Source organism: Bidens hawaiensis, unplaced genomic scaffold, assembly GCF_021521415.1.
Source record: "Bidens hawaiensis isolate Kalapana, Puna unplaced genomic scaffold, B.hawaiensis_p1.1 tig00001382_1, whole genome shotgun sequence".
In the NCBI taxonomy this organism is placed as follows: domain Eukaryota; kingdom Viridiplantae; phylum Streptophyta; class Magnoliopsida; order Asterales; family Asteraceae; genus Bidens; species Bidens hawaiensis.
The window spans coordinates 1355384-1378881 of record NW_027491078.1 but is presented as its reverse complement, the minus strand read 5'-3'; the positions used below and the strand labels follow the sequence as shown (position 1 = coordinate 1378881).

Here is a 23498-nt window from a genome sequence, read left to right as displayed (position 1 = left end):
TCTACGGTAACGTAACGACGGTGGAAGCTTGCTGAAGAAATTAACAAATATAATCTGAATTACTTTGAGATTTAACAGATAAATATTCAACTCAAGAAAATACTGGATCAACTGCATAAATACCTAGAAGTATAATATTTTTGTTAGCTAATTTAATGAGAGAAGCTACTGGATCTTATTTAAAAATTTAAACAACCTTCTACAAAACAGCAATCATTTTTTTTTTCTGACTCAACTAATATAAAGAAATAACTTAACCTGAAAACCAAATAAACTAAAGAATAATTACACAACGTCAACCTTTCAATTATATATAGTTTTAATTTTCTAATTTTATAAATACAGTCTATCTATAATATATATAAACGAAACCCCTAAAATCCTACATGTCGTGATGTGGTCGTCCCCTTTTTATGGAAGTCACCAGATTGCTTAATTTTTAAATGTAGGTCTCTCATTGATTTAACCCAAATTCATGGGTATGGGTCCTACCAAAACCAGATATCTCTTAAACGGGTTATAACATCTCATTAAATTAAAAATTAATCTTACCAATTATTTGATATGAAGATCCTATAAAATAGGGATATACTAAAATTTAATATCCAATTTAAAAAGAAAAAGATATTATTTATAATTAATAAACAATTTTATAGTAAAAAACATAAGCGGATCATGGGTCACCAAATCCAGATAGCTTTTAAAAGGGTTATAACATATCATTTATTTATGAAACCCTTTCATCATCAAACCCTAAGTATATTATTAACTTTCTTACAATAAAGAAAATTAAAATCCAAAAAATAAATATTAAAAAACGAAAAATGTGAAAACAACCATTCTCTCAAGCGATCAGATTGATTTATTTGTAAATGAAGGTTTCTCACGCATTTGACACGAATTCACGGGTAAAGGTCTCACCAAACCTAGATAACTCTTAAACGGGTTATAACATCTCATTCTATTAAAAACTAATCTCATAAAATATTTGATATGAAAATCCTATAAAATAGGGATATACTAAAAATTAATATCCTGTTTTATTAAAAAAAAGATATTATTTATAATTAAGAAACAATTTTATAATAAAGAAAATAAACGGGCAATGGGTATCACTAAACCCAGATAGCTTTTAAACTGGATTATAACATATCATTTATTTGTGAAACCATTTTATCATCAAACCTCAAGTATATACATATATAAATATTAAAAACGAATAATGTAAAACAACCCCCGTAATACGGGGGATAAAATCTAGTACTTTTATATAGTTCTAATTGTTTGAAAATATATATTTAAATTTCTAGTCTCACCCACGAAATCCCCCCCTCCCCCCGCTATTTTTTTTTGAAATGGTGGGTATTCAGGCTCACTGGCACGTCTCTTCATAGCCCAGGACGTTACACTTAATTTGTCTAGCGGACTCTAGATCTGGCAGACTTAACCACGGTTTATTCTCCTGAACATACATATATTTTCTCAATATATAGAACCATATGAAACTGTTAGAAAACATATAAACAATACACACAATTTTGAAAGTTGTTGGACAATCAATGTCTAAATCCTAAGGAATAACTGACTTTATGTGACTCGCTGGGACAATTGATTAGTCCTGTCACTTTTACCCGATACCTGAAACCCGACCCGTGAAAAACCGAACCAATCCGATCCGAAAAACCCGAACCCAAAACTTTAGTCCCCAACTATATGATTTCTTTTAATAAGGAAACATGAATAGGCCACTAAAGAGTAATCTGCTTGTGTTTCACTTTAGGAATCGTCTGCCCGATTTCTTTAATACTTTGATGAATAATCTTGGACCGGCATTTAGGCATCTCTTCCATATATTTCTCATTACTTATATCTTATTGTTGTATCTAGTGGCGGATCTAGATATAAATCTCAGGGGTAACGTTTAAAATTTTTTTTTCCGTATAAAGAAAAACACATTTCAACGGTTGCGATTGCAATCGGTAAAACCAACGCTAGCTTCAGTATTTGAGGAATCAAAGGAAAAGTGGTACACTTTCTGGTTTCCACTCTTACATGAGCAAGGTCACACATTCCATCCAATTTTGCAAATTTATCATCTTCCTTTTAAGTGTGATAAAAGGTACGTACGATCACTCGAAATACACCATCTTTCTTCGTTACTAAAATCATTCAGATATATTTCCAAAAATGCCACTATCTTAGATATGTCAAACTTGGAAAACAAATCTCATATATTTAAACAAGAGATATTTTCCAACAAACTAGCTAAGACATCACTGAATCTATTTCCAAATTCTTGAATTTGCATATCCAAAACCGTATTCAACCTAAAAATGATGATTTTGTTGAGCCTGTTTCTGTTTGATGTTTCTCGTTCAAGCGAAAGAAAAAAGAAGGTTAACGACTTCTATTTGCTTTAGGCATTTTGTTTGGGCTTTATTTGATTTGAACTTTTACAAAATAATGATTCTATTGAGTCTGTTTCTGTTTGAGCTTGTTTATGTTTAACGTTTCTCGTTCAAACGAAAGAAAAAAAAGGTTAATGGTTTTTATTTGCTTTGGTCCATAAACTTAATTGGGCTTTGTTTGATATGAACTTTTAAATTGGTTGGACTTTAAACAAATAGGGGTAACGTAATATTTTTTTCAAGGGTGGCGAAATACGAAAACCAACCCAAAATGAAAAAAATTTACACTGCCAACGAAAAGTTGAGGGGTAGTGCTACCCTTGGTTATGAAGTAGATCCGCCCCTGGTTGTATCTTGTAATTTATATAGTGAAAGGAATAAGTGAACAACATTGGGTATCAAGTTTTCACTAAATTTGTTAAATTCAAACAATTCATAATTAGGGGCACACTAGCCACAAGAAGCGGAGCTTTAGAGAGCTTGAAGCATTATCTGAACACCAAACTTTGGTTCAAGCGAGATATGTTGAATCGGTGCATGGACATAGTTTGGGGAGAGGGTGAATCTATAACGTTGTAATATCATTGAGAGAGTTATTTTAGCTTCATTTATCGCGAAATTGGAGCCTACACAGATTCGTGGTCCATAACCAAAAGGGACGAAGGCTGCTGGATTGTTGTTAACTGCATTGGCAGTCCCTTCTGAGAATCTTTCTGGTTTGAAGAGATGAGCATCTTCTCCCCACATTCCGGGGTCTTGATGAAGCGCTAATATTGGTATTTGTAAATTTATATTTGGCGGAAGAACCAGATTTCCAACTCTCATTTCCTTCGGTACTCTTCGGATAGTGTAAACCGCAGGAGGGTATAGTCGTAATGTCTCATTGATTATCATGCCCATCTGTATGAATAGCGAAAAAAGATACGAAGTTATGAAATAACAATAGAAAAAAGGAACTAAAAAATGAGAGTTTGATAAATAATCTTTACTTTCTTGAGTCTTGTTATTCCTTCCGAAGATGGGTTTTGATTACCAAATACTGCTTGAACCTCCTGGCGTGCTTTCTCTTGCCATTCGGTGTGGAAAGCCAGGAGAAAAGTAGCCCACAACAGCAAAACAGAGATTGTTGAATGGCCGGCGCTGTAAAAATTTTTGCAGTCATCAATAATATCTGGTATGGAGAGCTTGTAAGTGTCATCATTGTCATGATGTGCCTTCAAAAGCAATCCGAGGTAATCGATCGTTGAGTCTTCTTCATCTCTATAAATTATGGTCTTTTCTTTGTTTCTTATCATTTGTCTAATGTGATAATCAATGCCGGCTTGTAGTTTATCAGATTCTGCATCATCTTTATCTTTCAATATCATCCTGTGAAGTTTAGAGCATATATTATCATTTTACTAAGTTGTATCTTCCTAGTTCCTACTAAAGGTAGATTAATTAGCTTTACCCTAAGCCGGGAAGCCTAATTTTGTACGCAGTTTTGGAAACTAACTGGCGTAATGCCCAAAGCTTTTGGAAAAGTTGCTTCCCCTCTTCATAATCACTGCCAAACGCGGTTCTTGAAATTACTTCTGATGCCAATATTTTGAACTCCTTATGGACTTCTATCTCTTTGGTTCCGGCGTCTTTCCACCTTTCCAACATCATATTGGAGCTTTCAACCATCACCGGAAGCATGTTCTACAGTCAGATGACCAAGAAAAGCATGTTCTGAATTGACGTTAATAGTTATTTCCAAAATTCGTTATAGTAAATAGAATTATCGTTCCAAAAAAAATTGAGCACACATACGTTGGAATATTGTTTACAAATAATACCTAAAACTAGAAATTTGTTTATGGAAATACCTATTTTGGAGATTTTCCCTAACTTCATGTATAATCTATTAAGAGTTATTACCACATCATCAATCACTCTCTACTCAAGAATGTATGAGTTGACTCGGTAGTAACTCAACTATTAAATCCTTGAAAATTGTGGTTTGTATAAACTTACTTTCAACCTTTGACCATGGAACGCGTGAGTTGCTATTTTTCGTTGTTTTTGCCATTTATCACCTTGAGACATAATTAAACCATCTCCAAGTATCTTCTTGAAGACAGGCCCGACGTCTGGTTTCCCATGGAAATATCTCGGACACTCATTATCTCTTTGAGAAGCTCTGGTTCCGCCACAACTAATTCAGCATAAGGACCTCGCCAGTATAGAATATTTTTCCCTGTATCAAAACGCATTTTAAAATACCTGTGACGTGTATTCGCAAGCACACATCGAACGAACTATGGTTATGTAAGTGTTGAATAAACTATGGATAATATTTACCAACCATATATACGGAACCATGAATCAATGTGAGGTAGAATTCGCGGGAATAAGTTATAGTGTGATATGTCCATGGGCGAGCACATGGATTTCTTTATCATGTTGGAGATTTCGTTAAAGTTTCCAAAGAGGAAATGGTAAGGAGGCCCCCTTATTCCTTGTGAGTTCATAGCATACTTGACACGCATTGGAACCCACCATAATCTGTGAAAGAACTTGAAGGGTGCTAGGAAGACTATACAACATAGTAGTCCTACCATAACTCTCAAGAAACTCATCATATTGATAATAGAAGGTGAGTAGTGAACCGTGGAAATTTATGTGCTTATGTGATATGACGAATTTTATAAGGATATTAAGCTTTAATGACCAGTAATTGAAAGAGACTTCAAACCGGCCTTTTTTGCTTAAAGTAATTAAGTTCTTTTTTTTTTTGTCAAACATTTGGTGTTCCATCTTGATTAGAAATAACTTAGGCATTATTAATAATTAAGGGAAAAGTTAAAATGTAAAGGGAGACAACAATGAGAGGTGTGAGAAGGATTTGTGGTCACACAAAACCTCTAAAAAATAATAAAAAATCTTAACTCAAAATATAAATAAAAACGAAAAAATTTAAAAAAACCAAAATTTTTCTACCGTCATTCCCTTTCCCAAAAAAAAAAGAAAAAAAAGAAAAAAAAACGAAAAGACACGATGTCGAAAATAAACAAACAACACAATCATAAATAAAAAAAAGACACAATATGTCGTAAAATTAATACGAGGATCCTATACAAAATTGTTGTATAAAAATAATAATTTTGCATAGTTAAACGAATCATAGAACTCTCCCGTATTTTTAGAATCGAAGTTGTTGGTCAGCTTTTTATAAGTCATCCTTTAATATATTATATATGGCTCTCAATAGTTATTAATGCTAATTCATTAATTTTTTCAGTATATGTCACTGTTATTAATGTTGTAATAGTCAAAAAGGGGTAGCGGCGCAGCTTGTTACCCGCTTGCCTGCTGTTTCGATGTAATCCAATGAACATGATTGTTTTAACATATATTAACATATATAAAATCTATTTCAATACTCAACTAGACTATATATGCAATTTTTTTTAAACGACCAAGTAACGCCGGGTGATGCTAGACTGTCGCTATCGAGTCAAAAACTATTAAATCAGTGTCTTAATCACCTAAGCAAGCTAGGGTAAGTAGGGTGTCGAACCACGAGGAGTATGTGGTCAGTGTGCAGTGAAACCGATTCCTAACATTATGAAGTAGTTCAAGTAAAGTGCTGATCACACTAGAAAACAGTTCGGTTTTATAGTAAGCGAACAAGTAATCAAAGTTTCAATCAATTAACAAAGACAAATCACACCCGGGAATCCAAGTACGTAACCTAACAGCAAACTCATGCAACTTAACAGATAAACTATCCTATGTCAACTACAGACTGACTAACCGGTTAAACCTTAGGCATCCACGCTCGCTAACACACGGCACTGGTTATCAAACGGTTCCTGCCAGTGTGACCCAACTAAGGGTAAACGCATGCTTTCTTGCAATTAACAGGTCAAAACAATCATACAAGCAATTATCATAGCAACTGGCACACTAATCGTTCTGACCGAAATAAACCTAAACTGACGTTGTGCACAATCATACTAGACATCAATACTCATAGATTAACATCAACGATAGTTACAATCAATTCGTTCTTAATACATGAGAAAAACTGAAAGATACAATACTCTACATCCCGGGTATGACTCGAAAGGATTAGCCACGATTCGTCATCTCTCGGTCTTCAATCTTGATGTTATAGATCATGTAAGTGAAGCAGAGATAATTGGAATTGATGGTTTTCTCCTTTTCTTCTCTCCAAATGGTCTGGTAACTGCTTCCAAAAGATCCCTTTTCTCAAACCCTAACTTTTTCTTATATAGGGTTTTTTTAGCGACTCACGTTGTTTATTTTGGTCTAGCATATGGTACTCTAGTTTTAGCAAATGGTACTCTGGTCAGAAAATGGTACTCTAACTTTAGAGTATGATACTCTAAATCAGCAAATCATAGTTTAAAACTTCCTGATATGCGTCCTTTCCCTACATAGCATAAGATACTTTGATTTCAGCAAATGATATGCGAAGCCAACTTTTACCCATATTCTTCAGTTTTGATCATACACTATCACACATCATCCCGGGTCTTCATTCCATGCTCGTACAGGTCCAAATTAAGCGCGATAAGTACCTGTGACCTGAAACGCAATAAACATGTATGAAGTACCAAAGTTCCTAAACTTAACGAGTAAAACGACTAAGTTAACATACTAATATATGTACAAGTGAACCGAACATCACCGGGTACTCCGTACGCGGCCCTATTGGCTAAAGGTAGCCCGAGCCGGCCACGAGTCCGGACGGACGGAGCCCCTAGCTGTCCACATATTGAGGGAATACTCGGATAAAACCCGACCCCCACGCCCGCCAAAGGGCATGACAGCGAGGAGCCAGTAAAACCATGTGAGATCAGGACTCGAACCCTGGCAAGCCAGGGTCATCCCTCATATCTTCCATATAAATTGATGATAATAAGGATTGAACCCCCTACCTCTCACTAGTAAAGTGGGTGCTCTACCATTGAGCCATATCTAATTTAATTATCAATTGACTTGTTTAAAATATTTTATACCATATTAGTATAGTTGATAATTTCACTAGGTAATAAGCTGTTAAATAACTCTATGTAAAGATCATCAACATCAAATAGTGAGTTTATATTCTAAACAAACATTTTTACATGACAGTTATCCTAATTGTATCTATATTTTCTTAAAAAATCAAATAAAATAGTAACTAATATAAAATAGAATTATAAAGTAATATAAAATAAAGTCAAATAAAAACTAAACATATTATACAGGAAATCGAAAGTACTAAACATATTTCGTAGTAAAATAAATAAATACTAAGCTAAAAAAAATAATTTAATATCACATTTATTATACCAAATGTTATTTAAATTTACAATTCTTATTAATACATTAAAGCAATTGAAATATGTTACCAAAACTAGCAATATAGTTGTAATACGGTGTACATGTTTTGTTTGTTGTTGATTTGAGGTGAATTCGGTCTGTTTTAATTAATTTTTCTTTTATTCAAGTTGTGTAGCACAAGAGTTTCTGGCCTATATATAAATAGCCTATGTATAAATATAGATGTATTATCTAAGTATGATATTCTAAAAATTAAGAATAAATAGTTAAAAAAAGCAGGCCGTTTAACCTACACTTCATTTTCCTAGTTGTCTCAAAGTCATTTTCTCTTGTTTAATCCGTCTACTCCACCTATTTATTGTTTTTCTAACTTTAGTGATTACCCATAATGCTTTAACAAGTATATACAAGTTAACATTATTAGCATCGATTATATTTTTTAACGATCAACAAAACTTTCAAATTAATTATTAATCGTGAAAAAAAATAAAGGTATTAATTAATACGAGAATCAAGCCAAAAGCATTATTATGCAAATATATTAACTAATAATTCCGCAAAATATTAACTAGAAATAAAAACATTCGAGTGGGAAATGTTAGTCTACTATAAAGTTTAATATTGATATTTATAATTTAATTTTAATAAATTAAATTGTTCCTCGTCTATGTTGTTAGTATTAACTAAAAAATATACGCCATAAACGATAATTAATCACTGAAAAGAATGATGGTTAGGTTAGGCTAAACTTCACAGTCAATTAATAAGGCTTGTTGTTGTGGGTGGTATTGGGGGATGACAAGTCCACACGGCTCGACTTTAACATCTGGACGTTAAAGTCTGGGTGGCAAGTGATGGGCGGCATTATGGTGCTGGGTGTGAATGGTTGAAATGGTGGGGTACAACGGTCAAAAGGTATAAAGCCGAATATTTGCGTTGTTGGATGCTTGGAAGGAATGCGCATATTTGCAAAAGTGGGTGGCTGAACCTATGTCATGATTCCTCCGAATCACCATCAAGGGACACTTCCCCTTGAAACAAGGTTTGCGATTGTATGAAATAAAAATTATCAATAACGAGTGTGCACGCCACACTCACTTCAATATATGTATTCTTATCTAACTTGATATCATTTAACGTACATCTTATTATACTAAAATGATAATGGTGACGCTAATGACAATTTTTCAATTTTTATGTAGGCCGGGGTGGTTGTGTAGTAGTTATGCAACTTTATTGTTTTTCTGCTTCTTCATTTTTTATATAAATTTGTTGGGACTTACACATCCTATGAGCTTTGATTAATACGATGATATCAGTGTTTGTTAATGTATTAATATAATGCAATTATGCAAACTCATATTTTTGGATCGTTAACAAGCATTTGATCATAAATTAAAGTTTCAGTTATGAACGATAATGCGCAAGGGAACAAAATTGATAATCTTAGCTAATTATTTTCATTTTGTAAACGTGAAGCATTCGTATATGTGAACGGGTCTATTTAAACATCATACATACATCTTTTTGTTTTTGTACTACGCTTGGTATGCATATCTTCTCTAGAGCCGAGAGTTTCACTCGAAACAACCTCAATTTGAAATAGAGGCCGGTATGGTTTGACTCAATTTCACCCTTCTTAGTGTTGGATTTATGGACCGGTTCGGTTAAGTTAACGCGGCTGACCGAGTTTTGACCCGTTAGAGTTACACCTTGGGTAACGAGCGTGAAACCCGTTTAAGTTAGTTAACCGGGTATGAAATATATTAACGAGATTTTTTTTGGACTGGGATTTTGGAAACGAGAGATGGGCTTGGTGGCCCGTTTTAGCTTAACTAGTTTACTAATCAACTAGTTAACCTATTATTAATTAGATTAACCCAAGCCACCTAAAATAATCCATCTCTTCCCTTACTCCACATCGCCGCCGTCGCCTCTCTTGCTGCCACCACCGCTGTCCTGTGAAGCCCACACAACCACCGGCCACCCTGCCGCCGCTGCCGCTGTTCCTTGAACCCCACACCACCGCCATCGCTTCCTCGTTGCTACTTCCGCAGCTACTATTCACCAGCCACCACCGCTGCCGTGTGCTGCTGCCGCACTACAGTCCACCGCCGCTGCCGCTGCCTAATGCACCGCCACCGTCGGGTCTCGTTTGGTCACCTAGCATTGCTAGTTGACTCTCGGTTTCTCGACCGGTTATTTATTAACCGAGGTACAATTAAATATATGTTGTCGGTTTATATAATTATATTTAGTTGGTTGTTGTTATTACTGTGCCCGTATGATTTGTAACCGGATCCTATCGGGTTTTTGTTTTGGTGCTGATTACTCGTTTATATTTCGCCGCGCATTTATTAATTAACTGGATTAATTATTATTTGTCATAACCGGTTTTAATAATAAAATTTTGACTGATCATCAATGAAACCCAATAATCGTATTAGAGACTTGGTTACAACGTACGAGTCAGTACCGGTCTCTTAATCGGAATTAGAACACAAGATTAACAGGTTTCAAAGTTTCTGGTCATATTAATCTTTAGGGCAACTTTATATTTTGGTCAAACTTTTATTTTGTTTCATTTGACCAAAAGCTTGCCCGAATTTTTTGTGATTGCCATGCAATATGTAAATTTGGTCTGACCGTGTTTTTGGTTGTTTGTGATGATTTGTTTTTGGTTTTTTGGTTTTGGCCATATGGATGGTTCAAAGTTGTAATAGTTAGGGTTTTTCTTTTATTATATTTATTTTTTATAAATATTGTAATAAATGAAGACGCGAAAACAAAGACCATGGAAACTAAACAGGAATCACGAAGTTAGTGGGAGTTGCTCGGGACGACGATTGGATGCACTCAAGTCCATCTTTGTTGTTGTTTGTGTGTTGTGACCCCGTGACCCGTTCGGTCTTGCTAATAGGCTCTAGCAAGATCGAACAAATTTTGGCCATATAGATTTGCATATTTTTATTGCTTTTGTGATTGCTTTTTTTTTATAAATGTTATATAATAACCGACCTCACACCAATATATATATATATATATATATATATATATATGTATATATATATATATATATATAAAGGAGTTTTAAAATATTAAAACAATCATATTAAGACAAGTTTTAAAAGGGGTTTTACAACTTGCCAAATTTTGTCTTTAAAACAAAGTTGGATTTAAAAGAAATTATAACAATCAAGTTTTAGGAAATTAAACTAAATTTGATTTTCCAAAACTAATAACTTAATAGGTAACTATTAACTTAAAATTGGTTATTCATATCGCGCCAAACTTAGTTTTAATAGGTTATATAAAACTAAGTGTTCGGAGAGATGAAAGGGTTCATTAAGTTGTCCCGATTAATACAGTAAAACTAAACTTTTACTCTATTAGGTAATATTATATATATATGTATATATATTAAAAGGAGTTTTAAAAAATTAAAACAATCATATTATGACAAGTTCTAAAAGGGGTTTTACAACTTGTCAAATTTTGTCTTTAAAACAAAGTTGGATTTAAAAGAAATTATAACAATCACGTTTTACGAAATTAAACTAAATTTGATTTTTCAAAACTAATAACTTAATAGGTAACTATTAACTTAAAAAAGGTTATTCATATCGCGTCAAACTTAGTTTTAATAGGTTATATAAAACTAAGTGTTCGGAAAGATGAAATGGTTCATCAAGTTGTTCCGATTAATACAGTAAAACTGGACTTTTACTCTATTAGGTAATATTTAAAATTAATCCCAATTTTAAAATCAATTGTCTATGTCATCTTACTATAAGTCACACTTGAGACATACTGCGAAACTTTAAGTGTTTGGAGCTATAGCACCACACTTGATTTCTAGCCTATCCTTTTAAGGTGAAAGGGTTTTGTTGATAGATTTGGCCCTTTCACAGGTGACTATACTAAGACGACTATTACTTTACTTTCCTGTTACGTGTTACACATGTCAGGAGACTAAGGTGAGCATAGATGAGGCTAAACTAGGCAAGTGTTGTCTTAATAGGCCTCATAACCGAGAATTATGTATTATTCACAATTGGCAATCATTGTCTGTCTGCCTAACCACTTACTAATGTTGTGTGCTACAGCTGCCATTAGTAACTGGACGTCAGATTCTCAAGTACCTATTTTATTAATGTTATTGGGTCATTGATAATAAGATTAAAAACATTGAAAATACTAATTAAATTATTTTTGCTTATTTAACAGATGTCAACTGATAATAACTCCTCATTCACCATCAAGAATAGTCTTGAGAAAGAAAAGCTGAATGGCACCAACTTTCTTGAATGGCACCGCAATTTGGGACTTGTTCTCAAGATGTCAAAGAAGCACTATGTTTTCGATGGACCTGTTTCAACCGAGCCTAAAAAACAATACTGTTGCTACCAGAAAGGATTTTGACAAGCATAAAGACAACTCTGTTAAGTCACCTGCATTATGCTAGCCACCATGTCTTACGAGCTTGCTAAAGGCTTGAAAGATTTTGGTTCCTATGAGATGCTTGAGCAACTCAAGAGCATGTTCCAGAAACAAACCCATCAAGAACGCTATGACATCATGAAGCAGCTTATGAAGATATTTAGGTCATGGTCTTCCTACACATTATATATGAATGGTTATCCAAAATATCAACTAAAATAAAGACCATGACCTTCTAATGGTAAAAGTAATTAAAGTCTTTAACCTAGCATTGTCTCTCTTCCTAACAACAGACGCTTCTGACGTAAGGTTTGCATATTTGACTTTTAACTTCAACTCTTCCATACAACAATGTAGTACCAACGAGTGAATATTTTCCTACTAACAAACATGAGAACTGTAATTCTGGGTTGAGTTTAGGCGATAGAGAAAAGACAACTTTCATTATATTGAGGGTCCCCTCAATTGCAATCACAACATTCAAATATTATTCCAGTATCTTTTACATATACATGAACTTAAGCTCTAGCTACGACACAAACCCTAGGAGCCGTTATTTCCGCCATCAATAGATTCAAATCCTAGTAATTTGTCATCTTGTTCCCAAGAAGCACACTGGCCCCAAGAAGTGGGAGCTTTAGAGGGTTTGAAACATGATTTGAACACCATACATTGGGCGAAGCGAGATATACTGAACCGGTGCATGAACATAGTTTGGGGAAAGGGTGAACCTATAACGTTGTAAGATCATGGAGAGGCTTATTTTAACTTCATTTATTGCGAAATTGTAACCGACACATATTCGTGGTCCATAACCAAAAGGGAGGAATGCACCTGGATTGTTGTTAATAACACTGGCAATCCCTTCTGAGAATCTTTCTGGTTTGAAGAGATGAGCATCTTCTCCCCATATCCCAGGGTCTTGATGAAGTGCTAATATTGGTATATGTAAATTTAAGTTTACTGGAAGAACCAGATTTCCAACGCGTGTTTCCTTTAGAACTTTTCGGTTTATAGATATTGAAGGAGGGTATAATCGTAATGTTTCATTGATTATCATGCCAATCTGCATGATATGTAAAAAAATTACTAAACAAAACTTGAATTTAAGTTTCCCTTTAAAAATAAACTTACTTTCTTGAGTTTTGCTATTCCATCTGATGTTGGATTTCGATTACCAAATATTTCTTGAACCTCCTCTCGTGCTACCTCTTGCCAATCGGTATGTATTCCTAGAAGAAAAGTAACCCATGTGAGTAACAGATAGCTCGTTGCATGGCCCGCACTATAAAAAGTTTTGCAGTCATCAATAATATCCTGTATGGAGAGCTTGTAACTGCCATCACTTTCATGATGTGCCTTCAAAAACAATCCGAGGTAATCAGTAGTGGAGTTGTCTTCATTCAATCCTGAAAGTATCATCTTTTCACTGTATTTTATCATCTGCATAATGAGATAATGAACACCCGCTTTCAAATTTTCAGATTCTTCGTCATCTTTGTCTTTGAATATCATCCTGTGAAGTTTACAACATACATCATCATTTATTAAATTCTATTTTTCTATCCGGGTGCACACACACACTGAAGGTGGATTACTTATTTTTACCCAATGCCTGGAAGCCTAGTTTTGTATGCAGTTTTGGAAACTAATTGGGCTAACGCCCAAAGCTTTTGGAAAAGTTGCATCCCTTCTTCATAACTACTGCCAAATGCGGTCCTTGAAATGACTTCCGATGCCAATATTTTGAACTCGTTATATACATCCATCTCTTTTGTGTCAATATGTTTCCACCTTTCCAACATCATTTTGGCACTTTCAACCATCGTCGGAACCATGTTCTACAGCCAGATGAATAAGACAAGTGACTATTAGTCCCTTTTCCCCTTTTTTTCTTCCTAAACAAGTATGCCTCTTTTCCCATTTTCTGGAATTGGTTTATCTACCAAATTCACAATCAGTATGAATCCTTATCGTTTTTTATTTCAAAGCTAGTGTGTTGGTCAGTTTTAGACTAGATAGACTAATTCCAGTTTTGAAGTTGGAACTGGAGTGCTTATTATTGGTGATTTTAGCATCATGAAATTTATTTTAGTACAACTAAATTTACTTAAAACAAAATGGGAAATTGAAATAACCATTGATATGCATTAGGATGCGTGGAACACGCTTCAAAGTTCAAATCTACTATAATTTCGGACACCGTGGAACCTCAAGGGTTGTAAGGACGAAGCTCCTAAACCATGGGGTTCAATGGGACCCACCGTGGTGGGTTGTGATGGTAGGTGGTGGCGCTTAATAATGTTAGATGATGATGATAATGGTGACGTGAGTGGTGGAGGTTATGGAGGCTTGTAAGGTTAGGCGGTGGTGTAATGGAGTTGGTGATGGTATGGGACCCATTTTTTTTTTATTATTAGATTCCATTAGAAAATGCCTAAGTCAACAAGAATAATGTCAAGTCAACAAGAAAACTAACGGAGTTAGTGTTTCGTTAATTTGGGAGCGACATAAGAAAATAAGGTGATGGTTGGGAGTGGTGGGTAACATTTCGTTAGTTGAGAGTGTTCTCAAACAAACGATGAAAATTGAGAGTATTTAAATTCAATAATCCTTTTAAAAAGGGATCGATATGTGGCATAAGTGTGCTTTCATTTCTCAAATTTTACTTTTATTATAAAGCCAAAGTTATTTAAACAAGACATTCGTTTGTCAAGATTAATGGATCGCCAATGTATGGTGTGAACTTACCTTCAACCTCTGGCCATTGAAAGCATGAATTGCTATTTTTCTTTGTTGAAGAGGTATGTACCCGCCTCAACACCGAGCGAGGCGGGTCAAACCACAACATATAGACAAGAGACTTGAAATATAGATATTATGAAAGGAAAAAAGCCAAAACCTATGCGCATGGCGCATATCACATATGCTCATGCATCACATATGCTCACGCATCACATATGCTCACGCATATCACATGTTCACGCATATCACATCTGCGCGTGGCGCATCCGTACGTGGCGCATATCACATGCTTGTGCATATCACATCTGCGCATGAAACATCTGCGCGTGAGAATAAAGAGAAGACCTCGCGCATCCTCAGGATAGGCGCATATCACACATGCACATAATCAACCTCGTCCTTATCCAAATCAGGATTAGGGCAACCTTGATTGTGCACGTCAGACAACCTTCCAGAAGGTATCTTTTTAAGGAATAAGAATATGCTGATGTTGACAGCTGCCAATGAAAGGTGGACAACTCAGCAAAACCCATGTGCTACCACGTGATTATAACCAATGAAAAAGCACCAGGTGTCCCAAGGACACGTGGCGCAAAGCAATTGGAGGAGGCCAACAAGGCTGAGCCCAATCAGTGGAAACCCTAGCACTATAAATACCACATCAACTCCACAAGGAGGGACAACTCAATTACACAGTATTCAGCTATATTAAGCAATACACTTCAATTTCCTTACTCTCATATTATTATCTTCTCCTACAAATTCTTATTCTCACACCGGAGGGTTACCCCAAAGAGGACCCATCTGTCCCTTTCTGAGGGGTAAGTTTACGGTGCTGTTCATTTTGTAGGTGGAAGAATCCAGATCCCAGAGATCCATCGGTGAAATAGCATAATCACACCCGAGGAAAGTAGATCGTCTACCAGTGAGTCGATCCACTTTTCTTCATTTGTATTGCCCATTTATCACCTTGAGACAAAACTAAACCACCTCCAAGTATCTTGTTGAAAATAGGCCCTACGTCTGGTTTCTCCATCGAGATCTCCCTAACACTCATTATTTCTTTGAGAAGCTCCGGTTCTGTGACAAGTAACTCTGCTTGAGGACCATGCCAATATAAAATATTCTTCCCTGCATAAAGAAAAACATTTAAAATGCACATATGTATGCATCCATTAAGATACTACCAACAGCGTCAGACAATATATTAATGCTACTACAAAACTGGGTATTTGCAACCAACCATATATGTGGAGCCATGAATCAATGTGAGGTTGAACTTGTGGAAATATGTTGTGAGATGTCTCCATGGGCGAGCTCATGGATTTCCTTATCATATCGGAAATTTCGTTGGTGTTGCCATAGATGAAACGATAAGGAGGTCCGCTTATTCCTTGTGAGCTCATTACATACTTTATGTGCATCGGAACCCACCAAAATTTGTGAAAGAACTTGAAAAGAGTAAAGAGGACTATAGAACATAGTAGTCCTATCCAAACTCCTAAGAAAGTTACCATTTTGGAAGTAGATGGGGTATTGGTGTGCAGTGTAGAAATTTAATTATGTATACCTATGATGAATTTTATAATCATGAGAGCAAGGAATTGAAATAGACTAACCAATTTTTTCTTAAAAAAACAAGAGGCATTTATATATAACTCCATCATAAGTTCTCTTATTACATATTTATCCAACTAATAAAAAGGCAATTTTATATTTTCACTTCCTAAACCACATACATTACATATTTACCCATTTCGTTAAAATTATCTAATTAAATAACTATTTTACCCTTAATTTAATTATATATATACCCAACCCAAAATTTCAATTACATATATCTTCTTAATTTAAAAATATCAAATTTATTCATTTTGATTTACTTTCTTAGAAATAAATTATAAATGACTATTTTGCTCTTTATATTAAAACTTACAAATTACAAATCCATTTTTTTCTAAAACTTAAAATTTACACATTTCCAGGTAATTATATTTTCTTGTTCTTTTTTCCCCCCGGTTTTTACTTCTGTTTCAATCTTTTTTTTTACTTCTTTTATTTTGGACAGTCACCAAAATGAACAAACAAGCTAATGCCAAAAATTTAACTCATTATGGTACTAAAAAATTAAGCCAAAAAAGATTCACTAACAAATATTCAAAATTCAAAAAAAAAGGCAAATGCTAAACTTTTGACAAAGTACAGAGTTGTGTTGCAACGCCGCCTTCGATTAGTTACTTTCACGAGCTATGTACTTTTTCTCCAACTTTTTTTGTGATTATTTATCATCAAATCATTTGGGGATGATGTTCCGTTTGTCGCATAAGCTCCTACAAAATAAAAATTGAGACTCGTAAATTATAAGATATACATGTTTATAAGCAGTTACTAAATTTTTTCATATAAGTTGAGGTGGTTTAATGAAACTTCCTTGTTTTCATTCCCAATAGAAGTAATGGCTGCTGCATATAAGGAGCCGCCAACTTGCTATATAGAGGCATCTTCAACTTCTTCATGTCTAAGGAGTTACGCCGCATCTGTGTGACCTTCTACACATGTTCATTCATTAGCATCTAACTACAGTTTGCTTCACGGAACAATGAATGAGCTCAGAACCGGTACCAAAAATACCGATACCAAAATTTGCAAAAAATGGTGCGGGTACCGTAAATGCTCAGCACGGTACCGGTACCGAAAGCAAAACATCGGTATAATACTGAAAACAATGGTCAACGATCCTATTAAAACACACAAAAAAAATGACAAATACCAATTAAGAACTTACAAAAGAAATGGATAAACATGTTATATGCAACCCCATAACAAATCATTCATGCTTATAAACCAAATATGAAAATTTAAATGAAATGACAACCTTCGCATCAGACTTCTTCCATTAATAGCTTTTCTAAAAACATTGAATAATGCATCCGATCAATAGATTCACTGCAAACATCTAATAACTAACAACAATCATACGAACTTACCGATTCACTGATTCATATCCAAATAATTATATATTTCTCTTCAAATTCGTAACCATATTATAGATCTTGAAGCTAGGGTTTCTGATCCTTGATTTGTATTTCAAATTCGTGGATGTTGGTAATGGATGCCGGAATCAAACGGCAAAGAAGCTGCCGGTAGAAATCGCCGTTGTCAATAGTTTCTTAGGTTATTGTAAATTGGAAAGGGTAAATGGGTAATTTCATACTAAAAGAGGAAATATACGTAATTAGGGTTTAGACATTGGGGATATATGTAATTTAAAGGTTTAAGAAGGAGAAATTCGTAAAACTCCCAAAAAAATAATCTAGCCATTGATTAATTAATCGTATTGTTTAATCGTGTTTTTTGGGAAACTTATCTATATGCATTATAACATTCTCAACCTATCCCCGATCTCTATTTCTATAATTATGCTAAAAAAACATTACATTTTTCTCACCTATTTAATTAAATAATATTTTTTATACTTATATCATTACAGTTTTTTTTCTCCACCCTATAATTATAAAAAATCACTACCTTTTCCCAAAATGTACAAAAAATTACTACATTTTCTCTCTCCACCCTATAATTTACACTCATAACTATTCAAAACCTCACATTATAATTTACAAACTTTCCTTAAAAAATTTAAGAGATAGGATGAGAATGTCTTATAGATGCAAGATATGCCAAAGGCTTGTTTTGTACAAAAATTGACACAGCACTAGTAAAAGCTTGGCACATATACTATATTTATAGACAATAGTTTTTGTACAAAGTGAAAAATCACGTGAAGTGTTTCACGTATGAAGTGGACATGCAATTAAAAGCATTTTTTATTTTCATTTTAACTAGATACCTATTTAATATATTTTTGATACCTATTCAATTAACATATTTTTTATTTGAATATTTAAAAGTCTGGTTTGTTTAGGAATTGGCATTTGGCTCACAGAACAAACATTGTGTATTCTAAAAGCGAGAACAAGATATGATCCAGGATATTCGCTCTATTATTGTAAAGAATCACAACAAATAAGTGGATATAGTTCATACAACTTAGGGAATGGTTAAGAATAGGGTCACAAAGGTGGTCAAGGCACGGTCACGGAGGTAGTCAAGCTCGGGTTAAAAGTGAACCAGATATTACTTTTAATATTTGTAAACTATTATGAGAAAAGGTGATTCATTTTAAGTTCAAGCAATGCGATAACAAAATAATCACGGATTCATTAATTGATTGTGCACTAATTACTAGACCTAATAGTTTAGTTGTGATAACAAGCTAAACCCTATCCAAATTGTTGACACAGCTGAACACGATCTACCTAATTACCAGTTTTATATTATGAAAACCAATTGATATATAATGACTAATGGTTTTAGATCAATGACACAAGATTCTAATCCTAAATGCTGATGAACACAACCGGGTAGTTGATGCACAAGTTGATAACCAAAAACATAAACTGTTTAAACAATCAATTTCTAAGTTAAAACAAGATCAAATTAATAACAAACTAAACCAAGTTCTTAATCATTAAAACAAAAAGAATCCGATCATGGTTAGTTTACATAAGAACCCTAGCATAAAGTGAACATGAAAGGATGGAAGGATGTGATGGTTGGATGAACCAAGAGCTCTAGGAGACGCAAAATCGTCCTAGGGTTCTTCTACAGCTCCTAGAACAAGTGATAGGTCGTATAGGGGCTAAAAAGTGATTATATATCGATTGGTGTTCTTTTTTCCCGTTTTAAGCCCTTCGCATTGCGCGAAGTAAAAAGAACCTCATATTCAGATTTGTCTCATTGAGAAACCCGAAATTCATATATTATGGGTCCCATAACTCAATTTCTAGGCCGAGATATGCCCGCTTTACTAAAAGAAACTTTCTTGTTAACCTATATTGTTCAGTTTTTGCTTCGGCTTCGGGTTTCTCATCCAAACCTTTCCCGAATCCTTCTTAATCATCCATATATGTTTCCCTATACTTCCTTCTTCTCGAGGCTTGCTTAATCTTCATCTGGATGGCTCTGAATTAGATCGTTTAAGCTTCGAACACCTGTGATCATAAAAGAACTCAAAGTAATTGTGCTCCTAATATATAAACAATTAAAATACATGAAATAACATATATATACACATGATTTATACCCGACCGTCAATTACTCTTAGCATATTCAACTAAATTGCAATTAGTTGAAACTTAATACAAATTCACACGTGAACTGTTATTTGATATTTAGAGTTATAATTTTGTTGGGCTCATAGGCCTTGTTTAGGCCGGTTTATTATATGAAGTTAAAGAGGAGACGGGTATGGAAAGCCGGGCCCAAGCGCAGCCAGTTTAGATATCTTGTTTAATAAGTTTAAACCCTAGTCCAGTCGTTATTTAAACCATATTTTGTACTTGCAATCATTGTCACTCAATAAAGAATGTCTAGTGCCACCTGTGGACGGGTCAGTTTAGACCGAACCATGTTAAATCCTTATGTTCATTTATTGCTTTCGTGTTTGCGTTCGGTTTCGTGTGTGCATTAATCCTAACAAGTGGTATGGAGCTTAGGTTCGTTAAACACAAAGAACATCGTACCAGTCAGTTAATCAGAAGCATAGGTAGTAAACCTTTCGTTTTAGGGGTTTGCTAGCAGACAACTACCGCTAACCTAATTTCGTCTCAGTATGAAAGTCGAGTAATTAACCATTGCACCACCACCAGCATATCGCCGCCAACAACGCCATTGAGAACCACCGCTGACAAGGTTTCAGATTCGAGTATAAGAGGAAGGCAAGGTGAGTTCAGTTAGGTTCTGCTGATGTGTGTGTATATGATTATATATATATATATATATATATATATATATATATATATATATATATATATATATATATATAAAGCGGTTCGCAACTAAACCCTAACTAAGTACTGCCTAATAACAATATTTAATTAATTATTTTTTATTATTTTATTTTAATCAATTTAAACTAATTTATCTAACTTACATAACTTAACGAAACTGACGGGAAAACTTAACGGCACTAACGGAGCTCTCAAATATGAAGAGGAACCACCTAGGTAAGGAATCTTGACGACTATTAACGAAGCTCGAGTGACAACGAACACATGAAACCAGGTTCTAAAGATAATCTAACTAGACAATGACAAGGAAAAATAGGTCCACACGGTCAGTTTTATTAAAGACCCCTAAAAACGTCTAGAAAGAAGGATGAAGCACGGTTGATTTTCTAAGTACCCTAATGATTTATTACTTGATCCGTATCAAAATCACAAATTCCACTAAGGCTCATAATCCTAACAAACTTAGAGAATTAGGGGTAATTCAATATTAAAGATTAAATAACTCTGGTTACAAAATAACCTAGTCAACGGTTAGAAAACCGATCGAGGTCTCGCAATGGCTAACTAAATCGACTATACCAAAGAGATAAACTGACTCCTAATGTCTAGGTCTGACTAAACGGAGACGAACTACTGAGATGAGCACTCTAATCAATCAAACCCTATGGTGACGTCTACTACAAACAACCGAAACACCAAGTAATCAGTCTAACATGCAATCATAGAATAAAATCAATATAATATTATTATAAATTGTTTATTGGATTACATCGAAACAGAAGGCAATAAAATCATATTATTAATATAATATGAACTTGATAATAGTAAATCAATTATATATTCGTTATTCAACCCAAAACAATCGCTAAAACATCGTCAATCAACCAAACCTAAGTAGTTCTAAAAAGTTTAGCTACTCATAATAATAATAAACAAAGCAAAATTATTTGGGTTTATGACACTAATTTGATAGAAAAATAAATAAAAGAGTTGAAACCGAATAAGTAATAAATCCTTGAACTCCAAATAATTGCTCTCTAGATTTCGTAAACCTATTGTTTGGTGATGTCTTCTACCCAAATACTCGTGTCCAAACTTGCTGCTGTGGAAAAACTACAAAAATAAAACTATGACTTCCTTCCCAAAAATAATAATATCCGATCTCCTCAAAGACAGATTTTAACCACCCACGTCAAACCGTGTTCTCCTCAGTAATAATCGTGTCTAGGAATAATATCTTACATTCTTACTTTTCTTCTTCCACTTTTTTTTTCTCTCCTCCTTAGCTTCTGCCGACACACATATTATATACCAATCAATTAGGTTTCTTTTTTTTTTCTTGTCTTACACCAAAAAAGCATTTTGGTCCACCGACGTATGATAGAGCCCAAAAGTAATTATGTGGTTGGCTTGCTTTTCGTTTAACTCATGCACCAATTATTGTTATATGCGGGCCCAACACACCAAGCAATGGTTTCCATGACCTACAACATCTCACGTTCTATTAAAAGAAAATAAGAATATATGTACATTGAATTTGAGATTACATGCATTATTGTTATGACATATATTAACTTTTAATATTAATAACGTGACAATTTTCAACTATTCCAACTTATGTTAGTTTAATTTATATAAACGTTTAGCTAGTATAATAACTTTAGTTTAAATATACTATTTTAGCTCGTTATCTCTTCAAAACCTTTATAACTCAAATATGGACCACTTGAGACTAATATTATATAAAAATATTAGCTCAAAAACCAGTTAAAAATGTAGGAAAAATTAATATATTTTATATATTAAAGATCCTATCATCTGCTGATAATTGAAGGAACGAAGGAACGAGATTATTTCATTTTTATTCTTATTTGAATTTGAGAAAGAGAAGATGAATAAGTTGCATTATTTGACTTTCTTTTTCGGCTTTCAAGGAAAAAGGAGCATCAATTTCCTTGTTCTTGTGCTTGTTGTTTGTCACATCAAAGTAAGAAAGAAAAGTTTTCTTTTTATTTTATTTGGTGTTTGACTAAAGGGAATTCATTGACCAAAGTATTAGTCTAAGTTTCATTGTCATTAATTTGAGTGGGTTAATTTGGGTAAGATATAATTATTAGGTCAACATCCTATTTTGTAAAGTGCGAGCCAATAGCAGTTGAATCAAAATCTTATTTTTTGTTGAAGAGCAGTTTGTTAATCAAAACAGACATTAAACAAACGGAAAACCGGTGCCAGCCATGTTTGTTAGGTTTTCTCGTTTTAGTTTGAAGTTTTTGTTTCTGATTAAAGTTTGTTATTTCCATTGCGTTTAAAATAGGTTAGCTGTTTAATAGAGTTCAGTAAAACATCCGTCAAGTTCAGACCCATGCCATTGCTGTGGCTGTCTATGTTTTTATCCAGGTTTTCGTTAGTGGTAGTCATGGCAGATGATAAAAAGGTTTCAATAAAGAAGTTGACGGGTAAAAGTTTGGTTGGTGGAAGATGTAGATTGAAGCACTACTTTGTTAGAAAGACTTGGATGTAGTGCTTGAGGATGAAAAACCAGAAAAGTTGTTAGAAGTAGAGTGGAAGAAGTTAGACAAGAAGGCTAGAGCTTGTTTTACTTTGTTAATGTCGGAAGATGGCGTTTAATATCATGAAGGAAACCACGCCGCATGGTATGATGGAGGCATTATCCAACATGTATGAGAAGCCTCGGCAGCGAATAAGGTCTATCTTATCGTGAGCTAGTGAC

At 34.2% G+C, this 23498-nt stretch overlaps 1 protein-coding gene and 1 pseudogene across 2 annotated transcripts; both read right to left on the bottom strand.

The window, feature by feature from the left end:
• Positions 1–2807: 2807 nt before the first annotated feature.
• On the bottom strand, positions 2808–5048 carry LOC143573217 (cytochrome P450 CYP749A22-like; annotated as a pseudogene). The gene is made up of 5 exons (XR_013142390.1): positions 4738–5048; positions 4407–4629; positions 3859–4091; positions 3398–3776; positions 2808–3308 (listed from the first exon to the last, which is right to left on the bottom strand). The product of XR_013142390.1 is annotated as a cytochrome P450 CYP749A22-like (transcript).
• Positions 5049–12507: 7459 nt separating this feature from the next.
• Positions 12508–16429, bottom strand: LOC143573206 (cytochrome P450 CYP749A22-like). Its single transcript, XM_077058148.1, has 6 exons — positions 16156–16429; positions 15870–16043; positions 14919–14968; positions 13776–14008; positions 13302–13683; positions 12508–13233 (listed from the first exon to the last, which is right to left on the bottom strand). The coding sequence occupies exons 1-6, from the start codon at positions 16427–16429 to the stop codon at positions 12805–12807; spliced, it is 1542 nt and encodes a 513-aa protein (XP_076914263.1). The 3' UTR covers positions 12508–12804.
• Between the last annotated feature and the right edge of the window lie 7069 nt (positions 16430–23498).

Coding starts and splice junctions, on each gene's coding strand:
- LOC143573206 (XM_077058148.1), bottom strand. CDS start 16,429: ATGGTAACTTTCTTAGGAGTTTGGATAGGACTACTATGTTCTATAGTC. Junction 14,009..14,918: donor TCAATGGCCAGAGGTTGAAG/GTAAGTTCACAC, acceptor ATCTGGCTGTAG/AACATGGTTCCGACGATGGT. Junction 13,234..13,301: donor GAATAGCAAAACTCAAGAAA/GTAAGTTTATTT, acceptor CATATCATGCAG/ATTGGCATGATAATCAATGA.